Here is a 22,139-nt window from a genome sequence, read left to right on the forward strand (position 1 = left end):
AAAATTTCCCCAAGACCTAATGTACTTAAAATTTCCTTATTTGAACATTCCTCGGCAATTCCATGCTTTATTCTTGTTCATGGTGTAGCCCTCATGCCATAAATCGATCTTTTAATGATGGTAAAACTTGGGAGAACCAATGTGGGGGATTATTTGATGATTGGAAATATCCCTGGGAGGAAAATCCTTTTGATAATTATCAATTTCTTTCCCTCGTCGTTCCAATATTGCAATGCTTAAGTTGCCACCGAATAAAGGCCTCCTAAAGTGTTTGCACTTCATTTTACCCGAGGAAATGAGGAGGTGGGAGAATTTCCCTAGGACATGGTTCTCTTACAAACTTCATCCCATTTCTCAAACATGCAAACCCTTCTCTCCTAGTCTAAAATTCCACTCTCCACTTGGACTTAGGCCACAAAAATTCCTCAAAGTGGCACCGAAATGCTCGCACAAATCCTAGGCAAAAAGTGCTTCCCAGCGAGCCAAAATTGCTCAAACTCAACCCAAACTTGGAGACCTTAAAAAACTGCCAACTAAAACCGCCTAAGACAAAGACTCCTACTTGCTAAAATGAAAAGACAAGGTCCCCATTTGCAATGGGGCAATGGTGTGAAAACCAAACAATAGGTCTCTAGGCATGAGAACATTCGAATTGTCTTTCTGATTTGACAGTACCAGCAAAAAATCTTTCTTGAGAATTATTCATCAAATCAAAAGATAAAAGTTTTTCATTTTATTAATCAAGAAAAAAGGAATCATATCAGGTTAGGGTTGTAGTTTAGGAAGTGTTTTCTAAAAGAAAGTCACAAAGAAAAAGTAAAAGGTTAAAAACACTAAACTACTTTACCAATTTTTCAAAAAAAACTTATTCCAAAATTTGTCAATGAACCCTTGATCTATGGTGAATTTAAATGATTTATTAATGAGCCCACTAAGGATAAAGTCTTGTCAGTACGAGACCCTCACATTATAAGGGATGAGGCCAAAATGACAGTCAAATCCACTGGTATAAATAACCCTAAGTCCTTGGCTCTCAACTGAAGATGTTTTCATCTAAAGGTCTATGGTCCCATATTTGGTAGCTAAAAGTTTTTTGAGGTTGCAATTTTTCCACTCAAAAGATCATTGTCATGTTATGAACATTTTTTTCAAGAGAAAAATCAGCAAAGGGCAAGAGAGAACAAATGCCAAGTTTTTGAAGATATTTGCTTCAAAACCAATTGAATTCAAAAATAATAAATAAGAGATTCTTTCCAACTAATAAAGAATTGTTTGAGAAAAGGGAGATTACAGAGTCATTATATTGTCATCCCCATGCACAAATTTCTTTTATAGAAGCAAGCTCCCACAAAACCACCAAGTGGTGTTACATAGATCAAGTTAAAACCATATGCTACCAAACTCCCATTGACCCACATTTAATATTGGGCATTTAATTTATTTTTTCCAATATTAAATAATTAAATCAAATATTATCACAATATTACAATACAACTCATCAAAAATATTCCATGGGAATCTCTACATGTTGCACGTCCATCTAGGAACTCCTTGTGCAACATTACATAATAAAATAAAATAATACAATATAAACAATAATATGCAATGTGTATGACACATAATCTCAACAAAGACTTCACTTTCTCAAACCCCATGAATTCCACCCAAACCCCTACTACCAAGACCAACAACATCAGCAGACATGATAATGGAGCACCTATCACCCATGTTGCTCAAAGGAGTAGAGAGTAGGACAAGGTCTATAGAATTGGCAGTAATCGAGGATTTTGAAATCACCGAAAGAGCGAGAGATAATGTGCTCAATCCTCAGAGAGCACTTGTTTCTAATGCATGAAATCAAGAAGTTGACCTTGGAATGTAAAATAGGAATCAAGGATGCCCTTACAAATGCATGGATCTACAACGTCACTCCTAGATCTTCAATGTAGATATGCTTGATAATCACTTGTAATGAAGGAGAGATGAATGCAGAGGTAAGGAAGGATCTTCTTCCTTGATTAAGAATTTCTCTACTTGGCCATCATGGCAGAGAAACTTGCTTAAATGGAGAATATTGCCTTGAAATTGACTTAAATGAATTAGAGAAACTAGATCTTGGATGTTTGCATTCAAATCTTGAACCCAAACACTTGAATGCTTGATTACGCTTGATCTCTTGATTGCATTTGATAGTTTAGTTGTAGTTGTGGCATAATATGTAAAATGGGGAGAGATAGGATGTTTATATACTTTATCCACTATTTTGAGACTAAAAAATAAGGGAGTCTAAACATAAGATCTAACTTCCCACCATTACCTTGACATAGGGTTTCGAGCCAAATTTAAGCCAAAAAGTGTGGGGATAGAATGTTTGAAACATTTTGTACATAGAAGAATTAACCCAAATTTGAACTAGGTGTTAGGATGGTCTAAAAATGCAAAACAAATAGAGACAAAATTGGGCTTAACCTTGGAGAAAACTTTGATGTTAAGGATACTTGAGCTAGAGTAGTATTGGAATGGGTCATCTCCAAAGAAGTCCTATTACTTCACCTCTGTGTGCATCACCTAAAGGTAATGAGTGCTAAGTGTTCCATTCATTCTCATGATAGATGAGTTTTTGTGAACCACTACTCATGAATCATGGGTTACACAACCAAATCTTGATAGCAAAATCATAGTTTGAATTGTTATGAGAAATAATTTTGTTGTTTAGTCATCTTTTAGACCTACATATTCTCATCACGTTATCAAGCAAGCTACTTTTGTGAATTTTTTTTCTTCAAATTAATATTTTTTGAGGTCTAAATAGCAATGTTGTTTAGTTGTTCCTATTCTACAAGTGCAGTACTTTCAACTTTTGGCTACTTTTGGCCATACAAAACCATGATAGTTTAGACTATTATATTCTAATTTCTCTAATTATAAAGTAACAATACTTATAAAAATTTGATTTTGTATGGGGTGATTGTAAATTGCAAACTAAGATGATGTTCCATTCACTTGGAGATTTTATCATAGATTTCAATATAAAAATTCATTATTATATTTTCATGTTAAATTTGAATAATTATTTATTCCTCAGAAAAGAGATAGTTGCATTTGCATGATGTATTTTCTCCCCTTTGACTTATTCTCAAGCAACATTATTGTGACTAGAAGTGTGAACGTTTAAACAAAATGACATGGTCTATGGATTAGTGCATGTAATAATTTTTTTAAAGATATTCTCTTAGTTGCTTGTACCACCATTTGATAGCTATATGGAGACATTGATTCCCCATATAATGTTGATGTTTCCTTGGATCGAACCTTTTACATGAAAATTTATACTAGTATTTCTATTGATCTTCATTTTCTTTTGATTCCTCATCTATAGTTTATGGCATTCCTATCCAACCTTTCACTACTTAATAGTCCATAGTCAATTATGTAAGAGATTTTAGTGATTCTTTTCATTAGAATTATGTCTTCTTAATTTACCTCAACGGGGCACGCACTTATCAAACAATTCTTGTACTTTTATAGAGTCCCACATTGTATTTCTATATGGCACCATTAAGGATTTACTTTTCTCTTGCAAGACATTCTTTTAACACATTGTTTTGTTATAGTTTATGGTCACCTATTTGATGCCTTCTAGTGAACATGGGGGCCTTACCTAGTGAATTTAGGTCATATCATGTGTGTTCGTGGCATACTATATAATATCCCTGTTTAATAAAATATTGCTGAAAACTCCTTTTTGTCTATAAAACTTCTTAATTCCCCACCCCACTACCCAAATATACATAATATATTGCCCTATTTTTCCCATTTTGAAAACCCCAAATGAATACATATTATATGATATTGCCCCATTAGCGAAGCCTATGTGTTGTCGAATCTCTATAGTAGGATTATTTATCTCTACATTCAATCCACTTCATTGGGTGGTCTATTTTTAGAAATTTTACATCTTAGTAACACTATGAAGAATGTTTATCTTCTCTCTAATGAAAACTTTAATGACTTGCATTTACTACTTTGGATGCATTTTATCTACTACATGTTTACATGGTAGCACAACCTACAACTTTTGATTCTTTATGTTGTTAAGAATGTTAGTTGTTTAGTGAATTGAAACATCTATTGAAGTATTGATTATTCATATGTATCTATACATATTATATATATATATATATATATATATATATATATATATATATATATATATATATATATATATATATATATATATATATATATATATATATATATATATATATATATATATATATATATATATCATAACCTTATACTGCAAATACTGATTATCGGTGAGAGTTTGTTCTTCCTACATTGTCATTAATTAAAACGGAGATCATATTATCCACGTCTGTTCTTACTCGCTAATTACCATTAGGAGTCTTGCCTTATGTTCGCCCCGATTATTATCGGGTGTCTTGGTTTACATTCGCATCATTAGTATCGAGTGGTTACACACCGATTAATATTGGTCACCATGTCTTGTCTATCACACTGATTCAGTATCGGATTGTCATGTTTGATTATCAAACGGTGTAGTTAAGGTTATGTTAAGACATGATCACGTAGGGTCATGCCCCTACGTGATTATGCTTCAATATATATATATATATATATATATATATATATATATATATATATATATATATATATATATATATATATATATATATATATATATATAGATGAGTTCTATTCAATCTGCAGATTATTCATCAATAACATTGGCATATTTGATCTCAAATTTATATCAGAATACTACTATATATATATATATATATATATATATATATATATATTAGAATTAAATCTGAAGACCTTGAAGTTTATTATAAGAAAGCTTGATGATTTATATAAATTCAAGATATCTTCAATATATATATATATCATCAAGCTTTCTTATGATAAACTTCAAGGTCTTCAGATTTAATTCTTCTCAAGTCTGAAAATATAATTGCTTAGTCTCCACCAATAAGATCTATTAAACTTTACATGGTATCAAAGCCAAATTGGTAGAGAAACTCTCAAATTTAATCTTGAATCAAAAGGTGACAACATATCAAATAATGTTAGAGTAGAAGACAAACTTGAAGGAGCAGCAAATTTCTTTTCTTGGAAAATTCGGATTATTACAATTTTTGAAGAATTAGAACTAGACTCTTTTATTGAATCAAACATTTTGATACCTAAAGATGAGGCAGAAAAAGCCACTCGGAAAAGGCAAAATAATAAAGCAAGGAAAATTATTGTGGATTCAGTAAAAGATCATAATCTTCCTTCCATCTCAAATCTAAAAAAGCCATTTGAAGTATCCAAAACAATTAAGGATACATTTGAAATCAACAACTCAAGTAGATTGATTACATTAAAAAATCAACTAATGAATAAAGGAGAAACAATCTCATCCTACTTTGGAAAGATTTCCGAAATTAAAAATCATCTATCTTCTATTGGAAGCAAAGCAAAAGACCAAGAACTATCGATAATAGCACTTAGAGGATTACCGTTATCTTGGGAAGCATTCATCCAAGTCATCAACAGACCTTCAATACCAGTTTTTGATCAACTAAAAAATGATTGCACATTAGAAGAATAAAGACTAAGCTCTAGAGAGGTCATCTCAAATCAAGAGGGAGAAAATCAAGCTCTTTTCTCAGTCTCTAACAACAATGGGAAAAAGAGGAAATTCAAAGGAAAGAAATATGACAAAAGGAAAGAGAATAATAATTACAAGAGAACTGACTTCTCAAAAGTTAAATGTTAAAAGTATGAGAAATTCAAACATACTTTCAAAAATTGTCCAGAAAGGGAAAAAATCTTAGTTTTTTTAGCCAAAACAAAGAAAGATGAAAATCTATTATTCTATTCTGCCTAATCAAGTGAGATGAAATCAAATGAAAATGTGTGGATAATAGATGGTGGTGCGTCCCGGCATATAACAAGATTCAAAGACAAGTTTGAAACTTTGGAAAATTATCTCACTGAAGGAGTCACCATTAGAGATAACTCCACCTATCCAATTAAAGAAATTGGTACCTATTTTATACAACTAAGAACTGGAGTCATACTAAAATTAAAAGATGTTCTCTTTGTACCATGCATAAAAAGAAATCTAATATCAATTTTTGGACTAGCTGATGAAGGGTTTCAAGCCACCTTCAATGAAGACAAAGTTTTGCATTGGCCTAAAAACTCAAATCTAAAAAATACTATCACCATAGGGACTAGAGATAGGACCCTATATAAACTATGAAACATTCAAAAGCAAGCTCTTAACCATTTAGTGACAAATTCTAATGAAGTATGGCATAGAAGATTCGGACATATTGGATTTAGTTCACTTCCAAATGTAGAGAAAATCACCATTGGAACACCTAGCCTAAATTCAAAGCATATAGGCACCTGTAAAGGATGTGCTCTAAGAAAGAACATTAAAAGTCCTCTTCCTCCTAGTGAACACAAGTCTAAATCAGTTCTGGAACTAGTTCACTCTGACTTACGTAGGCCTATGCCAACACTTTCTCTAGGACGTTACTCTTACTACATAATATTCATTGATGATTACTCTAGTAGAAATTGGATTTATTTTCTAAAGGTCTGTTGGTACATATGGACCCAGATTTTAAACTTTCAGTTTCAAGTGGTGAACCTTTCAGTTTCAAGTTTTGAACCTCTTTGAACTACTTCAAACTTGTTTCAAAGTGGTTCGAAGTGGTTTGATGGTTCAAAGTGGTTCGAAGTGGTTCGATGGTTCAAAGTGATTCGATAGTTCAAAGTGGTTCAATTTGTTTGAAACAGGTTCAAAGTTTGAGAAGATTTTGAATTCAGTTCAAAGAATTGGCAAATTCGGTATTATAGATGTCTTTAGTGATTTCAAAATATAATAGTTCAAATCCAAAGAGTTCATATGCTCAGAGTTTGAAGACTCAACATCTACAAATTCAAATGCAGGTTCAGAGTTTCAGAGATTTGGAATTCAAGTACAAAGGATTCACAGGTTAAACTACCACGGTTCAAAATTCAAAGTTAGCAATTCACTGATTTCAAGGTCTCTTAGCATGAAATCTTTGACTTGAGCCAAGATAAAACCCATTTGGAATTATCAAAACATTATATGGCCAATAATTTCACCAAGGAACATAAATTTGTGTGTCATATCATACTCATTGCAAATCTACAATGTTTGGTGGCACATTAAAAGGTGCACAAGAACAATTCCCCTCAAGATTTATCACATAGTCACAAGTGAGCACTCACATTGACTGATGAGCACCCATCACAGTCGATGATTAACATGGTTCTCTTACTCAAATTTGAAGGGCTAGAATGTACATGTACCTTGGGTTCACTGTTCAAACTCTTGGTTGATTTGGCATATAGCGAGCATGAGATCACCATAGTCGGTTCTTGTGAAGATGGGGATGTGAAAACATTAGTAGTCACATGTGAAGTGTTTGACAAAATGACAGGAGTCATTAGAGCTGAAAATTGGTATGTAGAGCATAAGGATGGTCTAAGAGCCCGATTGAGTATTGATATGGCAAGAGATCACCCGCAAACCCAAATTGATACAAGCAAATATGAAAAATATAAGACTCTTGCTGTCAACTTTATAATTCTGATTTTCTGACAGTCATATAGGCCCTCAAACAATGTCCTATAACTTTTGACTCAGACATTATTTTCAAAATTGCTTCAGTGAGAATGTGGAAAACTAGGATTGTGACAACATATCCAAAATTCAGCAAGATCCAACGGTGCAATAATTAGTTACGCCCCCTGCAATCGGACCTATTTTTACTATCAGAATTATTTCTAATCCACCCAGCATCTTGAATATTTTGTTTAAAACTAGACCATTCAAATGATAGGTGGCATATGCAAACTCTCTCACATAATCTGATATATGACAGGTATCATGGTCTAAAGATTTAGATTCTACAAGTATTTCTAATGTTATCTTTATAAAGACAATTTTAAAACAAACATCAGGTCTAGGGAAGTGATAATAAAGAATAGCTTCCAAAATGTAATGAAGAATCAGTTTTAATAATTGCAAAGTTACGAGGAAGGTAAGGAGAGGCAAATTTTGAAAAGAATCAATTATGCTGGGAAACCAAAGAAGAGAAGGAGGCTTATTTATTGAGGATTTTCTCATTACACAGGGTTCCATTTTTTTCTTTCTTCCGGTGACCGCAGACTATGTGCTACAGCAGGAAGAGGAAATTTTCAGATTTGTTCCATTTTCTTGTGAAGCTGTGAGAAGGGAGAGCTGGTGTTTATTTTATTTCTAAACTGTGTGTTAGAGATAGGATATAGATTTTGATTTGTTTTATGTAATACAAAGGGAGAGTTTCAATTTTCTTTGGATAGTGACATGGACTGTAAATGTGTATGAGGATCTTTGCTGTCTTTTGCATTTTGGAGAAGGAAGACTGAAAGATAATTGCATCAAAACTTTGATTATGAAACAATTTCTTTCCACTGATCACGATCTTTGTATTGTTTTCAGTTTTCTCTGAAATACATTTTAATGTCATTGTTTTCCGATTACATTAACATTTCAAGATATCTTTGAATAGCTCTGATTTTTTGTTTTCTCAAGAGGATGGAAGATATATTCTTCATTTCCACTTTGTAATGTAGCACCCAGCAAATAGACTTTGTGTTATTTGTTGTTCTTTTCTTTTCAGTCACTTAGTTTCCGCATTTGTTTTGTGTTTACGAGTAGATGTTTGTAAACCTTTGTGTTTTCTGGTTAAAAGCATCCATATCCAAATTCGTTGTAAATCACATACGGGGAGCTGTACCCAGATAAATTCAGAGGGCACTTACACTCTTTCAATAGTGAAGTGACCCAACTGTTAGTGCTGATTAGTCTTCTTATTTGGGGCATTTAGAGTTATTTTATACATATTTTCTTGGAAGACAATCTGTTCACTAACAAGGTCAAAGAATCAAATGATGTTCTATCAAAATTTAAAGAATTCGAAGAAATGGTGAAAAATCAAACGTCAAAAAAAATTAAAAACCTAAGATCAGACAATGGGGGAGAATATACTTCTGAAAATTTCAAAGTTTTTTGTACCTCTGTTGGGATTAAGAGGGAGTATATAGTAACTTGTAACCCTCAACAAAATGGGGTAGCAAAAAGAAAAAATAGAACCATTGTTGAAGCAGCAAAAGCCATGCTTCATGATCAAAACCTACACTTCTCATTTTGGGAGGAAGCCACCAATACTGATGTATACATTCAAAATAGATGCCCGCACTCAATACTAGAAAACATAAAACCTAAAAAAGTGTTTACAGGAACTAAACCTGACTTAAGTCATCTTAGAATTTTTGGTTACCCTTTTTATATTCACATACCCAAAGAAAAAAGAACTAAGTTAGAACCATCTGGGAAGAAAAGGATATTTTATTAAGATAATATCTTATACTTTCTATAATAGTCAACTACTTGTCTGTAGTCCGTCTTTCAGTCTAGATAGGAATGTTTCCTATCCTGTCTCTTTTTTCTTCAGTCCAAATAGGAATGTTTCCTATCCTGTCTCTAGTTTTGTTTCTAATTCCGTCTTCAGTCTACGTTGTTTCTTTTAGAAACAACGTCCTTGTAATTCTTTATAAGGAACACATTTGTTCCTCTGTTAATTAATTAATCATCCGAAAATCCGTTAATCTGCCAATTCTTCTTGAATCTTGTAACATGGTATCAGAGCTATTACTTAAATTTTTTCGAAAAAAATTTATAATTTCTTCGTGAAATTATTTGTTTAAATTTTTTCAAAATTATTTCTGTTGAATTTCTCTAAAACCCGCTTAGGGTTTTCGGCCTAGAGAAATTCCCGAACTCGGGTCTGCCTATGTTTGTTCAGCACACTCTAGCCCCATTCGTCCATGCACATCGATCCTTGAAGAAAAATCTGCCATTTTTTATCAAGAAATCTGAAGTTTTTTCAAGCTTTTTTCAGCTAGGGCCTTTTTTTCCGAAACCCTAATTTTTGGGGTCGAAAAAATATTTTGTTTGCAGATTCTTGATGGGTTTTTCGAGAGCTCAACTGGGTTGTCGTCCGTTTGTTTTGGGTGCCTCGATTTTTGTGCCTCGATTTTCGAGCCAGCGGATCCAAAAAACGACAGCAAATTCCTTTTGGGTTTTTCGAGCTCTCTTCTGGGTCATTCTCTGATTCTTTTGGGTCTTTCGTATTTTTGCCTCAAAGAACGTGCCTTCACAGATTTTCACAATTTTTCATTGAAAAACGTGCCATGGCATCTCTGACAAATATTCTGCTCGAAATTAATTCCAAATTCAATGGTCGCAATTATGGAACCTGGAAGCAGCGCATCATCGCAATCTTCGAATATCGAAACACTGATCAACTTGTTCTGGGTGTTAGGCAGCGTCCAACTTCTCCGGGTCCTGATCAAGGTGAAGCTGCATTTTTCACCTTCTGAATTTGTTTCTGTTTTTTATGGGTTTGTTGATTTTCTCCTCAAAAATCATTTCAAGTTGTCTGTAATACGCAAGGTTGCGTGAGATTTTGGGTTTGTTGATTTTCTCCTCAAAAATCATTTCAAGTTGTCTATAATACGCAAGGTTGTGTGAGATTCTGGGTTTGTTGATTTTCTCCTCAAAAATCATTTCAAGTTGTCTGTAATACGCAAGGTTGCGTGAGATTCTGGGTTTGTTGATTTTCTCCTCAAAAATCATTTCAAGTTGTCTGTAATCCGCAAGGTTGCGTGAGATTCTGGGTTTGTTGATTTTCTCCTCAAAAATCATTTCAAGTTGTCTGTAATACGCAAGGTTGCGTGAGATTCTGGGTTTGTTGATTTTCTCCTCAAAAATCATTTCAAGTTGTCTGTAATACACAAGGTTGTGTGAGATTCTGGGTTTTACCGTTTTTTCCACAAAAACGAAGTTTTGTAAATGTAACCTATTTTGAGTCATAGCACTCTTCTGGCAAAGCTTCTTGGTTTCAACATTCTGTAGATCCAGGGAGGGTCTCAATTATCACAGAATGTTCCGACATCCGTACGTTGACCATTAAGGGAGGGTATTAAGATAATATCTTATACTTTCTATAATAGTCAACTACTTGTCTGTAGTCCGTCTTTCAGTCTAGATAGGAATGTTTCCTATCCTGTCTCTTTTTTCTTCAGTCCAGATAGGAATGTTTCCTATCCTGTCTCTAGTTTTGTTTCTAATTCCGTCTTCAGTCTACGTTGTTTCTTTTAGAAACGTTGAGAAACAACGTCCTTATAATTCTTTATAAGGAACACATTTGTTCCTCTGTTAATTAATTAATCATCCGGAAATCCGTTAATCTGCCAATTCTTCTTGAATCTTGTAACATATTTGTTGGGTACAGTGAAAACTCTAAAGGGTATAGAGTTTATGTACCTGGACAAAGATCAATTGAAGTAACCAAAGATGTCATATTCAAGGAAAATGCTGCATTAAAACTATCAACAAATACAGAAGATGAGCCCCTTGCAGACTTAGATGAAAATCTACAAACTGAAATTCAGAGGGAGAACATATTAGAAGGAAATGAACTATTACCAGATACAAAAGATAAAGACATCTCCAATATCAAGAAATGGCCATTATGGGCAAGGAAAATGATTGAAGAAAATAATGTTGAGCCAGATGAAATTTTTAGGGAAAGCAAGAAAACCAGAAACAAATCTTGTTATACTGCTTTAGTAACTGAGCTTACTAAACCTAAACCATCAACAGCTGAAGAAGCCCTATCTTGTCAAGCTTGGAAAGATATCAATCCATACTACAAAATCATGTTTGGGATATTGTACCTAGACCAAAAGACAAATTAGTTGTTTCTTCAAAGTGGTTATTCAAAATCAAATATGCTTCAAATGGCAGTATTGAAAAGCACAAAACAAGGTTTATTGCTAGAGGTTTTTCTCAGAAGGCAAGTATTGATTATGAAGAAACTTTTGCCCCCGTTGCTTGATACACTTCAGTAAGAACAATTATTGCAATTGCAGAAGCTAAAGAATGGAAGATACACCAAATGGATGTCAAGACCACATTCCTAAATGGGGTAATTAATGAAGAAGTATACATTGAACAACCTGAAGGTTTTGTTATATAAGATATGAATCTATATGTGTTTAAACTCAAGAAAGCTTTTTATGGCCTCCAACAAGCACCTCGAGCTTGGTATTAAAGGATAGATAGCTACTTCACCAAATTAGGATACTCAAAGAACGAAGCTAATCCTAACATATATTTCAAAATCTCTAATGATGATATGTTAATACTTGTTTTATATGTTGATGATCTATTGATAACAGGAAATGATCACCTAATTGAAAGATGCAAACAAGATCTTGTAGCTGAATTTGAAATGAAAGATCTAGGTCTACTACACTATTTTTTGGGTCTCGAAGTATGTCAAAAGAAAGATCATATCTTTCTAAATCAAGGAAAATACACTCAAGACATCTTGACTAGATTTGGAATGATGGACAGCAAACCACTTGCAACTCCAATGGAAACTAATCTACACAAACTAAAGGAGGAAGCAGTACATTCAGAATCTATTGATCCTACTCTCTACAAACAAATCATTGGATCACTCATGTATTTGGTAAATACTAGGCCCGATATCTATTATGCTACAAATGTCTTAAGTCACTTTCTGTGTGAGCTAAAGAAGATACATTTAATGGCAGCAAAACATATCTTACGATATCTACGTGGCACAATTGGTCTTGGATTAAAGTACTATACTTGGATTTTCTATACTTATTTTTCATAAAAAGAAAATTATATTAAGTAAAGAATTTATTTAATTACAAAAAGTTTTTTTGCATAGCAACAGTTGGCAATAAAGCTCATAGCATAAAAACCAAGGTATTTTTCCATGATCCCATCACCTCTAGGAACCAAGAACAATCATGAAACAAAGAAGGCATAACATGCTAGAAAAACATATGAAATAGATCAAACTATATAATTTTGAACGAGTTAAAGAAATTGCAATGACTATCGCAATGACAACAAATCTATGACCTCCCAAGTGAAGTCAACACTAGAGGTTCAATTAGCCAAATTGTTTACAACAACATTCCATTGCTTAGGTATGTAAAAAAGGAGATGTACTTAAAATTCTGTAGAAGGTAACAATTTCTTCATCACAAGAATGCAACACCTAAGAAGATCCTTGATACTTTGCACTATTTAGAAAGAAGATCCATCTCACAAATGATCTTCTTCTTGCCCAATTAACAAGCTTTCTCAAGGGCCACGAGGAGTGTCTTGACCTCATTTAGATTAAGTTTTTACTTTTCTTCGATTGTATTAGCAAGTCATGAGTGTGAGGTGTAGGATGACAAATCTTTAACGTCCATTAGGAGATATATTTACTATATTTAGATCTTAGTGATGTGCACTTCCTTGCAGTGAAATTTGTCACCACTTCTCTCTCACAACTCCTATATGTACCCACTCACCTTCCCTGCTTATGCATGTGATCATGAGCTTTCCTTATGTTAATTTTCTTAATGAAGTTGTGTGAATCTTTAGTTTTGGGAAACTAACTATATTATACTATTTTAATTTCTTAAACATTTCAATAAAATAGTTTTATTGATTCAAATTGTATCCTTAACACCCTTGGCTTCAAACAAGCTATGTTGTCATGCAAAGATCTTGGAATTCCACTGTTTTCAAGAATAAAAAGAGTTTCTTTTGGTCTTAAATTGTATCATCAATAAAAAATAGAATAGCTTGGTAGGTAGAATAATTTTTGATTAGGTCGGCGCTCTCTACAATTTTGAATTATAGCATGTTTGTTCTCCTTGTGCCAAAACAAGTTAAAGCAGATTCACAATCTCATTTTTTTAAATAATGAAAAGGGAATAAGGACTTGAAAGAAAAAAACTCATCTATTGGCATAGGAGAGTTTGTGTAACAAATGGTTTTTCATAACAAAATAAGACAATCGATAAAGAGTTTTCCCCAACAAATTATTGAACAAATAACTATATTCCTTTTCATGGAACATTAACTGCTTTTAACTACCAATGATTAACTGAAATAACTATATCTATGATCAACTGTAATAACTATAATAATGATTAACTGAAATAACTGTAACAATGATCAACTAAAATAACTATAATAATGATTAACTTGAAATAATTGTATCAATGATCAACTGTAATAACTAGAATAATGATTAACTGAATTAACTGTAACAATGATCAACTAAAGTAACTATAATAATGATTAACTATCTTTCATACAAGTAAAGTAAATACTTAACATGAAAAGAAGGAAAGCATACAAGTAATATCCGGTGAGTATTTAGTTGGTTGTCCAAGCCTCGGCTTTTAGTAAGAGGAGAAGCATTGACTTAGGCTTAACCTCCCAGCCTCGGACCATACTTATCCCCACACAATCTATTGATTTAGAAAGGCCCTCCCTACCCCGAGATCGGACTTGGGATACTTTTGGTCCAGCCACCTGAGCATTCCGATGTTTAGAATGTCTGCACAATTACGGACAGACATGTCTGAATAACTAGCACCACTAACATCAAGTGATCATAGATGGCAATTATGCCTTTAAACGACCTTGGCCAAGGTTTTCCTGATGGGTTCAATGACCCGATCAGCACCGCTCGACTTGACAACAAGGAAACAATATTATGGACAAGCATGAGCTATTAAATGAAATTAATTTAGGATTATTGTATCATGTCTGACTTTATTTCCATGTCATTGCAAATTTCATCTCACCTCTTCACCTTTTCCATGGCTATACAGCCAGTGAGTCCTAGGTGCTCAAAAATTCAGAGCAATCAGCTCTGTCCGTTGATTCTCAACTAATTCATGAATATTATATGTTTCCAGCTTATCACGATCTGTGACTTGAAAGAATATGTTCTTTAAGACTTGCAAAAATATCATTGATTCTAACTTCCAAATGGTATATTTAAATCATGATTTCATTACATCATAAATAACTCTTTCTCAAAGAGGAACTAACCTATAATACTTATGATGAGTATAACTATAGTATACTGTTATGGTAATCGGATTTCAATAACATTTGATAAAGAAATATTTAGCAATGCTTGGAACATGATTTACTACATAACCTAATAAAATCTAGAAGATAGAAGTCTAGCTGGACGCTATGATTCAACTCTTCCTTGAAAAGATCTTCAGGCACAAAAACCAATACAAAATATATCACGTCTTCAGCAGGAAGATTAATACAAGGCAAAAAAGAGATTTGGCAATAGACGTAGAGATATTAAATGGTATTTGCATATCAGGTGACAGATGGGAGTCAGATGCTTGGAAATATAGAAGTCGGGTAGAAGTCGGGTACTTGAAATATATAAGTCTTCCACCTCTCTCAAATTCTTAAATAAAAAGATAATGTGTTGTCTCTTTGGCTTCCAAGAAGCTGTACCATAAAAGAAATGTCTTGGCTCTTGAACGCCAAATAAATATGCCAAGTGTTATAATCAGTTTCAAGTAAGAAAATGAAATAAAAAAGATGGAAAAAGATCTCAAGGTTATAAATCAAAAATAATTATGGTTTATATCTATCTACATGCACTTAGATATAACTATGGGGTAACATCATACTATTATAAAAGAAATAATAATATTATGGTGTCATTTTATTCTTATATCTATGTGTATGTACATAGGTATTTATTATAATTATATGATGGAAAGGTCAATCAAAATCCTGAGGTACATATTATATTTTAATTAAATTATTTTATGTCTTAAAATGTTTACTTAATAGCTCATGTGGGTCTTTCAATTGTATCCTGAAGTTCAAGTCACTAGGTCATTACCAAGGCAATTTAAGGTCATATCTGTCATCCTAATGATTAGACTAAGCTAGTATCCCATTCTGTTGATCCCATTTGGCAATGCTTTCCCTCTTCATCTTCTCCTGCAATCACCCATGCAACATTTCCACGATAATAACAAGTTTCATAATAATTTTCATATTAACTTTTAAAAGAATTTAATTATTAACCATAATTCCAAAATCAAGCAACTACTAAACATCACATGACAAATAATGGATAACGACCATCTTCATTAAACAGTTAATACAACGGGTACAAACAACTACCTACTTCACATGATTATGAAAGAAAAATCCGTTCAATCTAACGGCTATGAACAAATTTAAAATTAGGTCAAAATTTGGGATGTAACAGTTGGTTTTCCAACGATGTAGAGGGCGAGAATTCACAAGTTTGAAGAAAGGAATTTAGCTCTAGGAGGCAAACTTGTTTGGAAGTTATTTGTTGATAGTAACTTGGCATGGACTTCTATTATGAGAGCTAAATATCTTGATGTGAAGGAGCCAAAAAGAATTTCACTATTCTGAATTTGCCCCAAGTGTCACAAATGTGTAATTTTGTGTTAAAATGCAGGAAAATATTTTTGCCTAATCTAACATAGTTAGTTCATGCTGGTATGTCTATTAGATTATGAGATGACTCATGAAATAGATTTTGACCTTTAGTCTAACTGCAAGGCTTGGAGGATAAGAGAATATGCTAAATGACTACTACTATCTCTCTCACCTAAATGGTTTGGTGTCAGTACACTAGAAATATTTTCTTTTCTATCCCTGAACCTGCTTAGCAAGAGAATCTCTTCTCACAATACTTCAACAAAGAATGGTTTTTCTATAAAGATGAATGTGATAAGACTTATATGGTTGCCATCCAAGATGGGTCATTACAGGATCAACCATGGATATAAGGTTCTTACATCTACAGGGATGCACACCCTTCTTGGGGCTTTTCCTTTTGCTGGAAAGAAGCGGGATTACAGAAAGCATGTTCTTTTACATGGTTGGATTTGAAAGGAAGAATATTTATGAATGATAAACTATTTACTTGGGGCATAGTTCAATCTTTTAACTGTGTATTGTGTAAAGAAGAAATCGAGACTCTAGACCACTTGCTCCTCGAGTGTAAATTTGTCAGGAAACATTGGATTTGGCTACTAAATAAGCTTTAACTGGAAGGCACCCCTCCATCAAAACCTGTATTTAGTCTTTGAATCATGGTCGAAGTCATATGAAGATTCCTTCTTCCACTTGCTATTTTAGTTTGGAACATTTAGCAGGAGAGGAACAAATGTGTGTTCAGTAAGGACAGCAACCGAGAAACTTATCCACAAAATTGAATTGATCATCTCCAAGGTTGTGAATTCTTATATTTTAAAGAACAAAAAAATGATTGACTGTTCACATCATAGAATAATGATATCTAAAGAGAATGGAACCAAATTAAATTAGCCTTTAAAAGAAGTCTCATGCGCAACACTCCAAAGAGTACTAACATGAAAGAGATTAGATAGAAAGCTCTCAATTAAACTCCATCGAAATAAATTTTGATGGAGCTTCCATTAGTGTCGTATAAGTTGTGTAATAAGAAATCATGAACGATGAGTTATCATAGCATCATTTGCCCGAATCCTTGATGGAACAAACAACATTGGAGAAGCAACAGCACTGCTTTTGGGTGTCAAGGTAGCAGTAAATTTACGGATTTAAAAAATAAGCTAAGGGGGATTCCTTGAACATCATCTCAGCTCTGAAGGGTTTGGAAGTTCCAAATTGGAGAAAAAAGTACATCATTCAGGAGGTTAAGCGTGTGATGGCGTGACTTCATATCCATAGCATAATGCATTGTTTCAGGGAGGCAAACCAATTAGCAGATATTTTGGCAAAGAGGGAATGTGATAAGCAGGAGGGTAAAATAGCTTTTTTCTGCCAGGGAAATATGTGAGGAGAAGGAGATTTGCTCAACAGCAAGAGACGGCTCATGCTCCTAATGTTTTGATCTAACCTGTCTTGTGTCCTCTGCAGCGATTGTGGTCACCTAAGGGAAGTCATGGGAGCATTGACTAGGGAGCATAGAGTCAATGCTTCTTAATTTAAATATTTATTCACCCACATTTCTTTGGACGCTTTATATGTTTCCACTCCTTTTCTGCCAAATTTTAATAGCAAGGAAAATCCTTTCCCTTCCATTGAGGAGAGATCAAAAATTGAAGTCTTTTTGGTACAAACAGCTTGTTGTCCCCAACCTTGAGGATAAGCGTGGCATGTGCAACATCACTCCAAAGGCGACATCCTGATTTACATCACCATATGGGATGCTGGTTGGATCATATGGGCAGAATTATCAGCTGAAATTGATTATACACATTTCATCATTCTTCCATCATTAAATTTAGTTTCTAAATATTTATTAGAATTTATCAAATCTTAACAAAGTGAGTCTTAACTAATCATAAAGAAAAGGGATGACAATTTAGTATCCGGTTCTATGCTTTACAATTTTATGTAAGTCCTCTTGGAAGACAAGAATTGATTTAACCACCTCTATTATTTTTTTTGGGTGGAGATCTGAATTCGTATCCATATTAACATCCTTTCTCTGTTGGCAGATGTCTTTTCAGAACACCAGCCTTGGTGTACATATCCTGGAAAATCGTGCACTTTTTCATGAAGATTACTTTTATTGGATAGGCATTGCAAGTTTGATTGGATTTACAGTATTATTCAACTTTGCATACACAATTGCTTTGACATATTTGAACCGTAAGTATGACCATGAAAAAATATCTTAGCTTACAAGATTAGTTTTCCTTCAGAAAAGCAAACGATTACAATTGATTGGGTTTTCACAAAATACAAAATTGTACTGAAATTTAATATATTACTAATTATGCAGCAATTGGCCAGTCACAAACTGTAATCTCTCGAGAAGAGCTAGCTCAGATCCAAAACAGCCAAGAAGATGTCACTGATGGATCAAGTCCAGTGTCTCTGACTGAGTACAGAAGTAGAGGTCACATTTTTATTTCATTTTGCATTGAAGGCTTATCACCCACTTTATGGTTGATGTAAATACCATTAAGTATTTGAATTTGCAGAATGATCTAACACAAAATGTGTGATTTTTTAAATTCTTTTGATTTATTTATTTTTATTTCACATTAAGTTCATATTTCTTGAATTGTACATTTTTTTTTTGTACAACTTCAGGTATTCTTGTTTTTCTTCCTAATCTAGCTCGTATATTCTTGTTATAATAATCACTAGCTTCTATATATATTTTTCCAGAGCAATATCTTATATCTTCTAGCCTTTCAATCCTATATAGATTGATTACAACCATAAATTAAAAACAATCATTTAGGATTCTTTGATTACTCTAACTATAACTTAAACCTTTGCCATTTCTCTGAATCCCATATTTACTAATTATTTCCTGCCACTTGATTCCCAACTACTTTCATTGTCTCTTCATCAATCCTCCTCACGCTTGTTCCTCGTTAACTTCTTTTCATCCATCCTCCTCCCTCTTGTTCCTCGTTCACTTCTTGTTAGCATTATTCCTCATTCACATCTCTTCATCCATTTTCCACACACTTGTTCCTCAATCCCTTTATCTTCACTGATCCTCCTCTCATTTGTTTCTTCGTTCACTTCTTGTCCTTGTTCCTCATTCACTCCTTTTCATCCATCCTCTTCACACTTGTTCATCACTCACTTCTCTTCATTCATCCTCCTCTAAATTGTTCCTTGTTCACTTCTTGTTAGCCTTGTTCCTTATTCACTTCACTTCATCCATCCTCTTCACACTTGTTCCTCATTCACTTTTCTTCATCCATCCTCCTCACACTTGTTCACTTCTCTTCATCCACCCTCCTCACACTTGTTCCTTGTCCACTTCTTGCAACCTTGTTTTTCATAGACTTCTCTTCAACCATCCTCACACTTGTTCCTCGTTCACTTCTTGCAGCCTTGTTCTTCGTTCACTTCTCTTCATACATCCTCCTCATTCATAGTTCATTTCTTGTTAGACCCTCTTTTTAAGTATCTGACTTTAATCCTTTTCTTTGTTCTTCCTTTTCAATTGCTGAGTCAAATCCAAAACATTTTCATATGATACAAAAAATCTACACAAAATATGAACCGTGGAAAACTTATACCAAATATAAAAAAGGTGAATGTGATGTTCTATGTTGGCATTTAGCCTAGCAAGCAGCTGACTTTATTTCCCATCATTGGCAGCTGAAGTGCAAAATCACCATACAGCCCGGGCATTTGATGATAGTAGAAGATTCTATAAAGGTTCTGATTCTGCCAGGTCCATGGATGCAAAACGTGGAATGATATTACCTTTCCAGCCTTTATCAATCACTTTCCAAGATATCCAGTATTTTGTTGACATGCCTGTGGTGAGAATTCAATTAAAACTCCCTCAAGTAACCATCTAATTAGAATTGAATTGAGATTGTTTCTGCAACTGATGAATACATTCAATCTACTTTGAGCAGGAAATGAAACGAGAGGGGGTGACAGAGAAAAGGCTTCAACTGCTGAGAGATGTGACAGGAGCTTTCAGGCCAGGAGTTTTAACAGCTTTGATGGGTGTCAGTGGAGCTGGAAAGACAACGCTAATGGATGTTCTTGCGGGAAGAAAGACTGGAGGTTGTATTGAGGGAGATATACGAATCTCTGGATTTCCGAAAGCACAAGAAACATTTGCCCGAATATCAGGCTACTGTGAGCAGAATGATATCCACTCTCCACAAGTTAGTGTTCATGAGTCACTGCTTTATTCAGCTTGGTTACGCCTTGCACCTGAAATAGATTCCAAGTCGAAGAAGGTATAGTTCAAGGTAGCAGCCTTCATATCATAGGGTTTAGGGTTTAGGGTTTCAGCAGCATATTCTAAACCTTGATTTATTAAGATGGCTCATCTTAAATCATTTATTTCTTCAATTTCGACTTGTTTACAAGCTTTATCATAAATCACACCCACTTTTTCAATATGATCCATCTGATAGTGTGATTTGAAATAAGCTACTAAAACAAATTCAAATATAAAAAATATTGTAAAACAAATCTTTGGCGAACATCAAATATCTATAAATAAAAGATAAACTAGTGATGAAATTGTGATGTTGCATTTATTTTGGTTTAAAAATTTAGTGATCAAATTAATAATAGGTCACTCTGCCACTGCTTTTGGCTACCAAAAATTAGTGCTATAATGAGCAGTACTTGTTTTATTTTTGTCTTCGATCCAGTGCAAGGTGCTTTGTTGAATTACTGACAATGCTTTTATCATCTCTTACAGCATTTTGTGCTGGAAGTCATGCAGCTAGTTGAATTAGATGATTTGAAGGATGCTCTTGTAGGAGTTCCCGGTGTTACTGGCTTATCTAGTGAGCAGCGTAAAAGATTGACAATAGCAGTGGAGCTTGTTGCAAATCCTTCAATCATATTCATGGATGAGCCCACCTCAGGTTTAGATGCTCGTGCTGCTGCTATAGTAATGCGTGCAGTGCGGAATACAGTGGATACAGGGCGTACAGTAGTTTGTACTATTCACCAGCCAAATATTGGCATTTTTGAATCATTTGATGAGGTAATGCATGTTGGGTCTTCTATCACTGACCTAAAAGTCGTTTATATTCTCTAAACTTATGATAAAATAGTATGAATTGGGTGTGTAATGCATTTATCAAATAGTTTCATGAATTATGACATCAGAAGGATGAAGATAAAAGAGTTTCCATATTTCATTTCAAGAAGACAGACGAATCTGTATTACTAGATTCATTTAGTCTTAATTCAAGCCTAAATTTTCAACAATTGCAGTTGCTGTTAATGAAGCGGGGAGGTGAAATCATTTATGCTGGTGCATTAGGTCACCACTCAAAAAATGTCATAGAGTACTTTGAGGTAGAAACCAACTCCATATACGAAAAATATATGGCTATGTTTAAGCATCATTTGCTTTGCTGCTTGAGATGCTAAAATTTGCGGAATGCTTTGAGTAATATTGGTTTATTTGTCATTTAAGGCTATAACAGGTGTTCCCAAGATCAAGGATGGGTATAATCCTGCAACGTGGATGTTAGAGGTGACTTCAATGGCTGCTGAGAGGCAACTTGATATAGACTTCGCTCAGATCTACAGAGAATCAGGTCTTTGTAGGTAAGTACAGAATAAAATCATTGCACCAATGAATTTCTGATCTAATCATCATCTTAGTCTGAATATTTCA

The 22,139-nt window shown here is 33.9% G+C and overlaps 2 protein-coding genes across 12 annotated transcripts in view; one reads left to right on the forward strand and one right to left on the reverse strand.

The window, feature by feature from the left end:
- LOC149528288 (uncharacterized) overlaps window positions 1-22,139 on the reverse strand; it is a 70,612-nt gene that overhangs the window by 45,029 nt on the left and 3,444 nt on the right. The window lies entirely within an intron of this gene.
- The window catches only part of LOC149528289 (ABC transporter G family member 35-like), a 64,314-nt gene that overhangs the window by 40,457 nt on the left and 1,718 nt on the right, over window positions 1-22,139 (forward strand). Inside the window, exons 14-20 of one of the 7 annotated variants that reach the window (XM_089811510.1) lie at window positions 18,502-18,655; window positions 18,789-18,905; window positions 20,135-20,301; window positions 20,401-20,733; window positions 21,207-21,497; window positions 21,731-21,814; window positions 21,936-22,069. In XM_089811510.1, coding sequence (XP_089667636.1) covers window positions 18,502-18,655; window positions 18,789-18,905; window positions 20,135-20,301; window positions 20,401-20,733; window positions 21,207-21,497; window positions 21,731-21,814; window positions 21,936-22,069 — 1,280 coding nt within the window. Of the gene's footprint in view, window positions 1-18,501; window positions 18,656-18,788; window positions 18,906-20,134; window positions 20,302-20,397; window positions 20,734-21,206; window positions 21,498-21,730; window positions 21,815-21,935; window positions 22,070-22,139 lie in introns of all 7 variants that reach the window. The other 6 variants (XM_089811511.1, XM_089811514.1, XM_089811516.1 and 3 more) reach the window with 6 other exon arrangements.

Source organism: Cupressus sempervirens, chromosome 11, assembly GCF_028749045.1.
Source record: "Cupressus sempervirens isolate cs-2001-9-10 chromosome 11, ASM2874904v1, whole genome shotgun sequence".
NCBI lineage: Eukaryota > Viridiplantae > Streptophyta > Pinopsida > Cupressales > Cupressaceae > Cupressus > Cupressus sempervirens.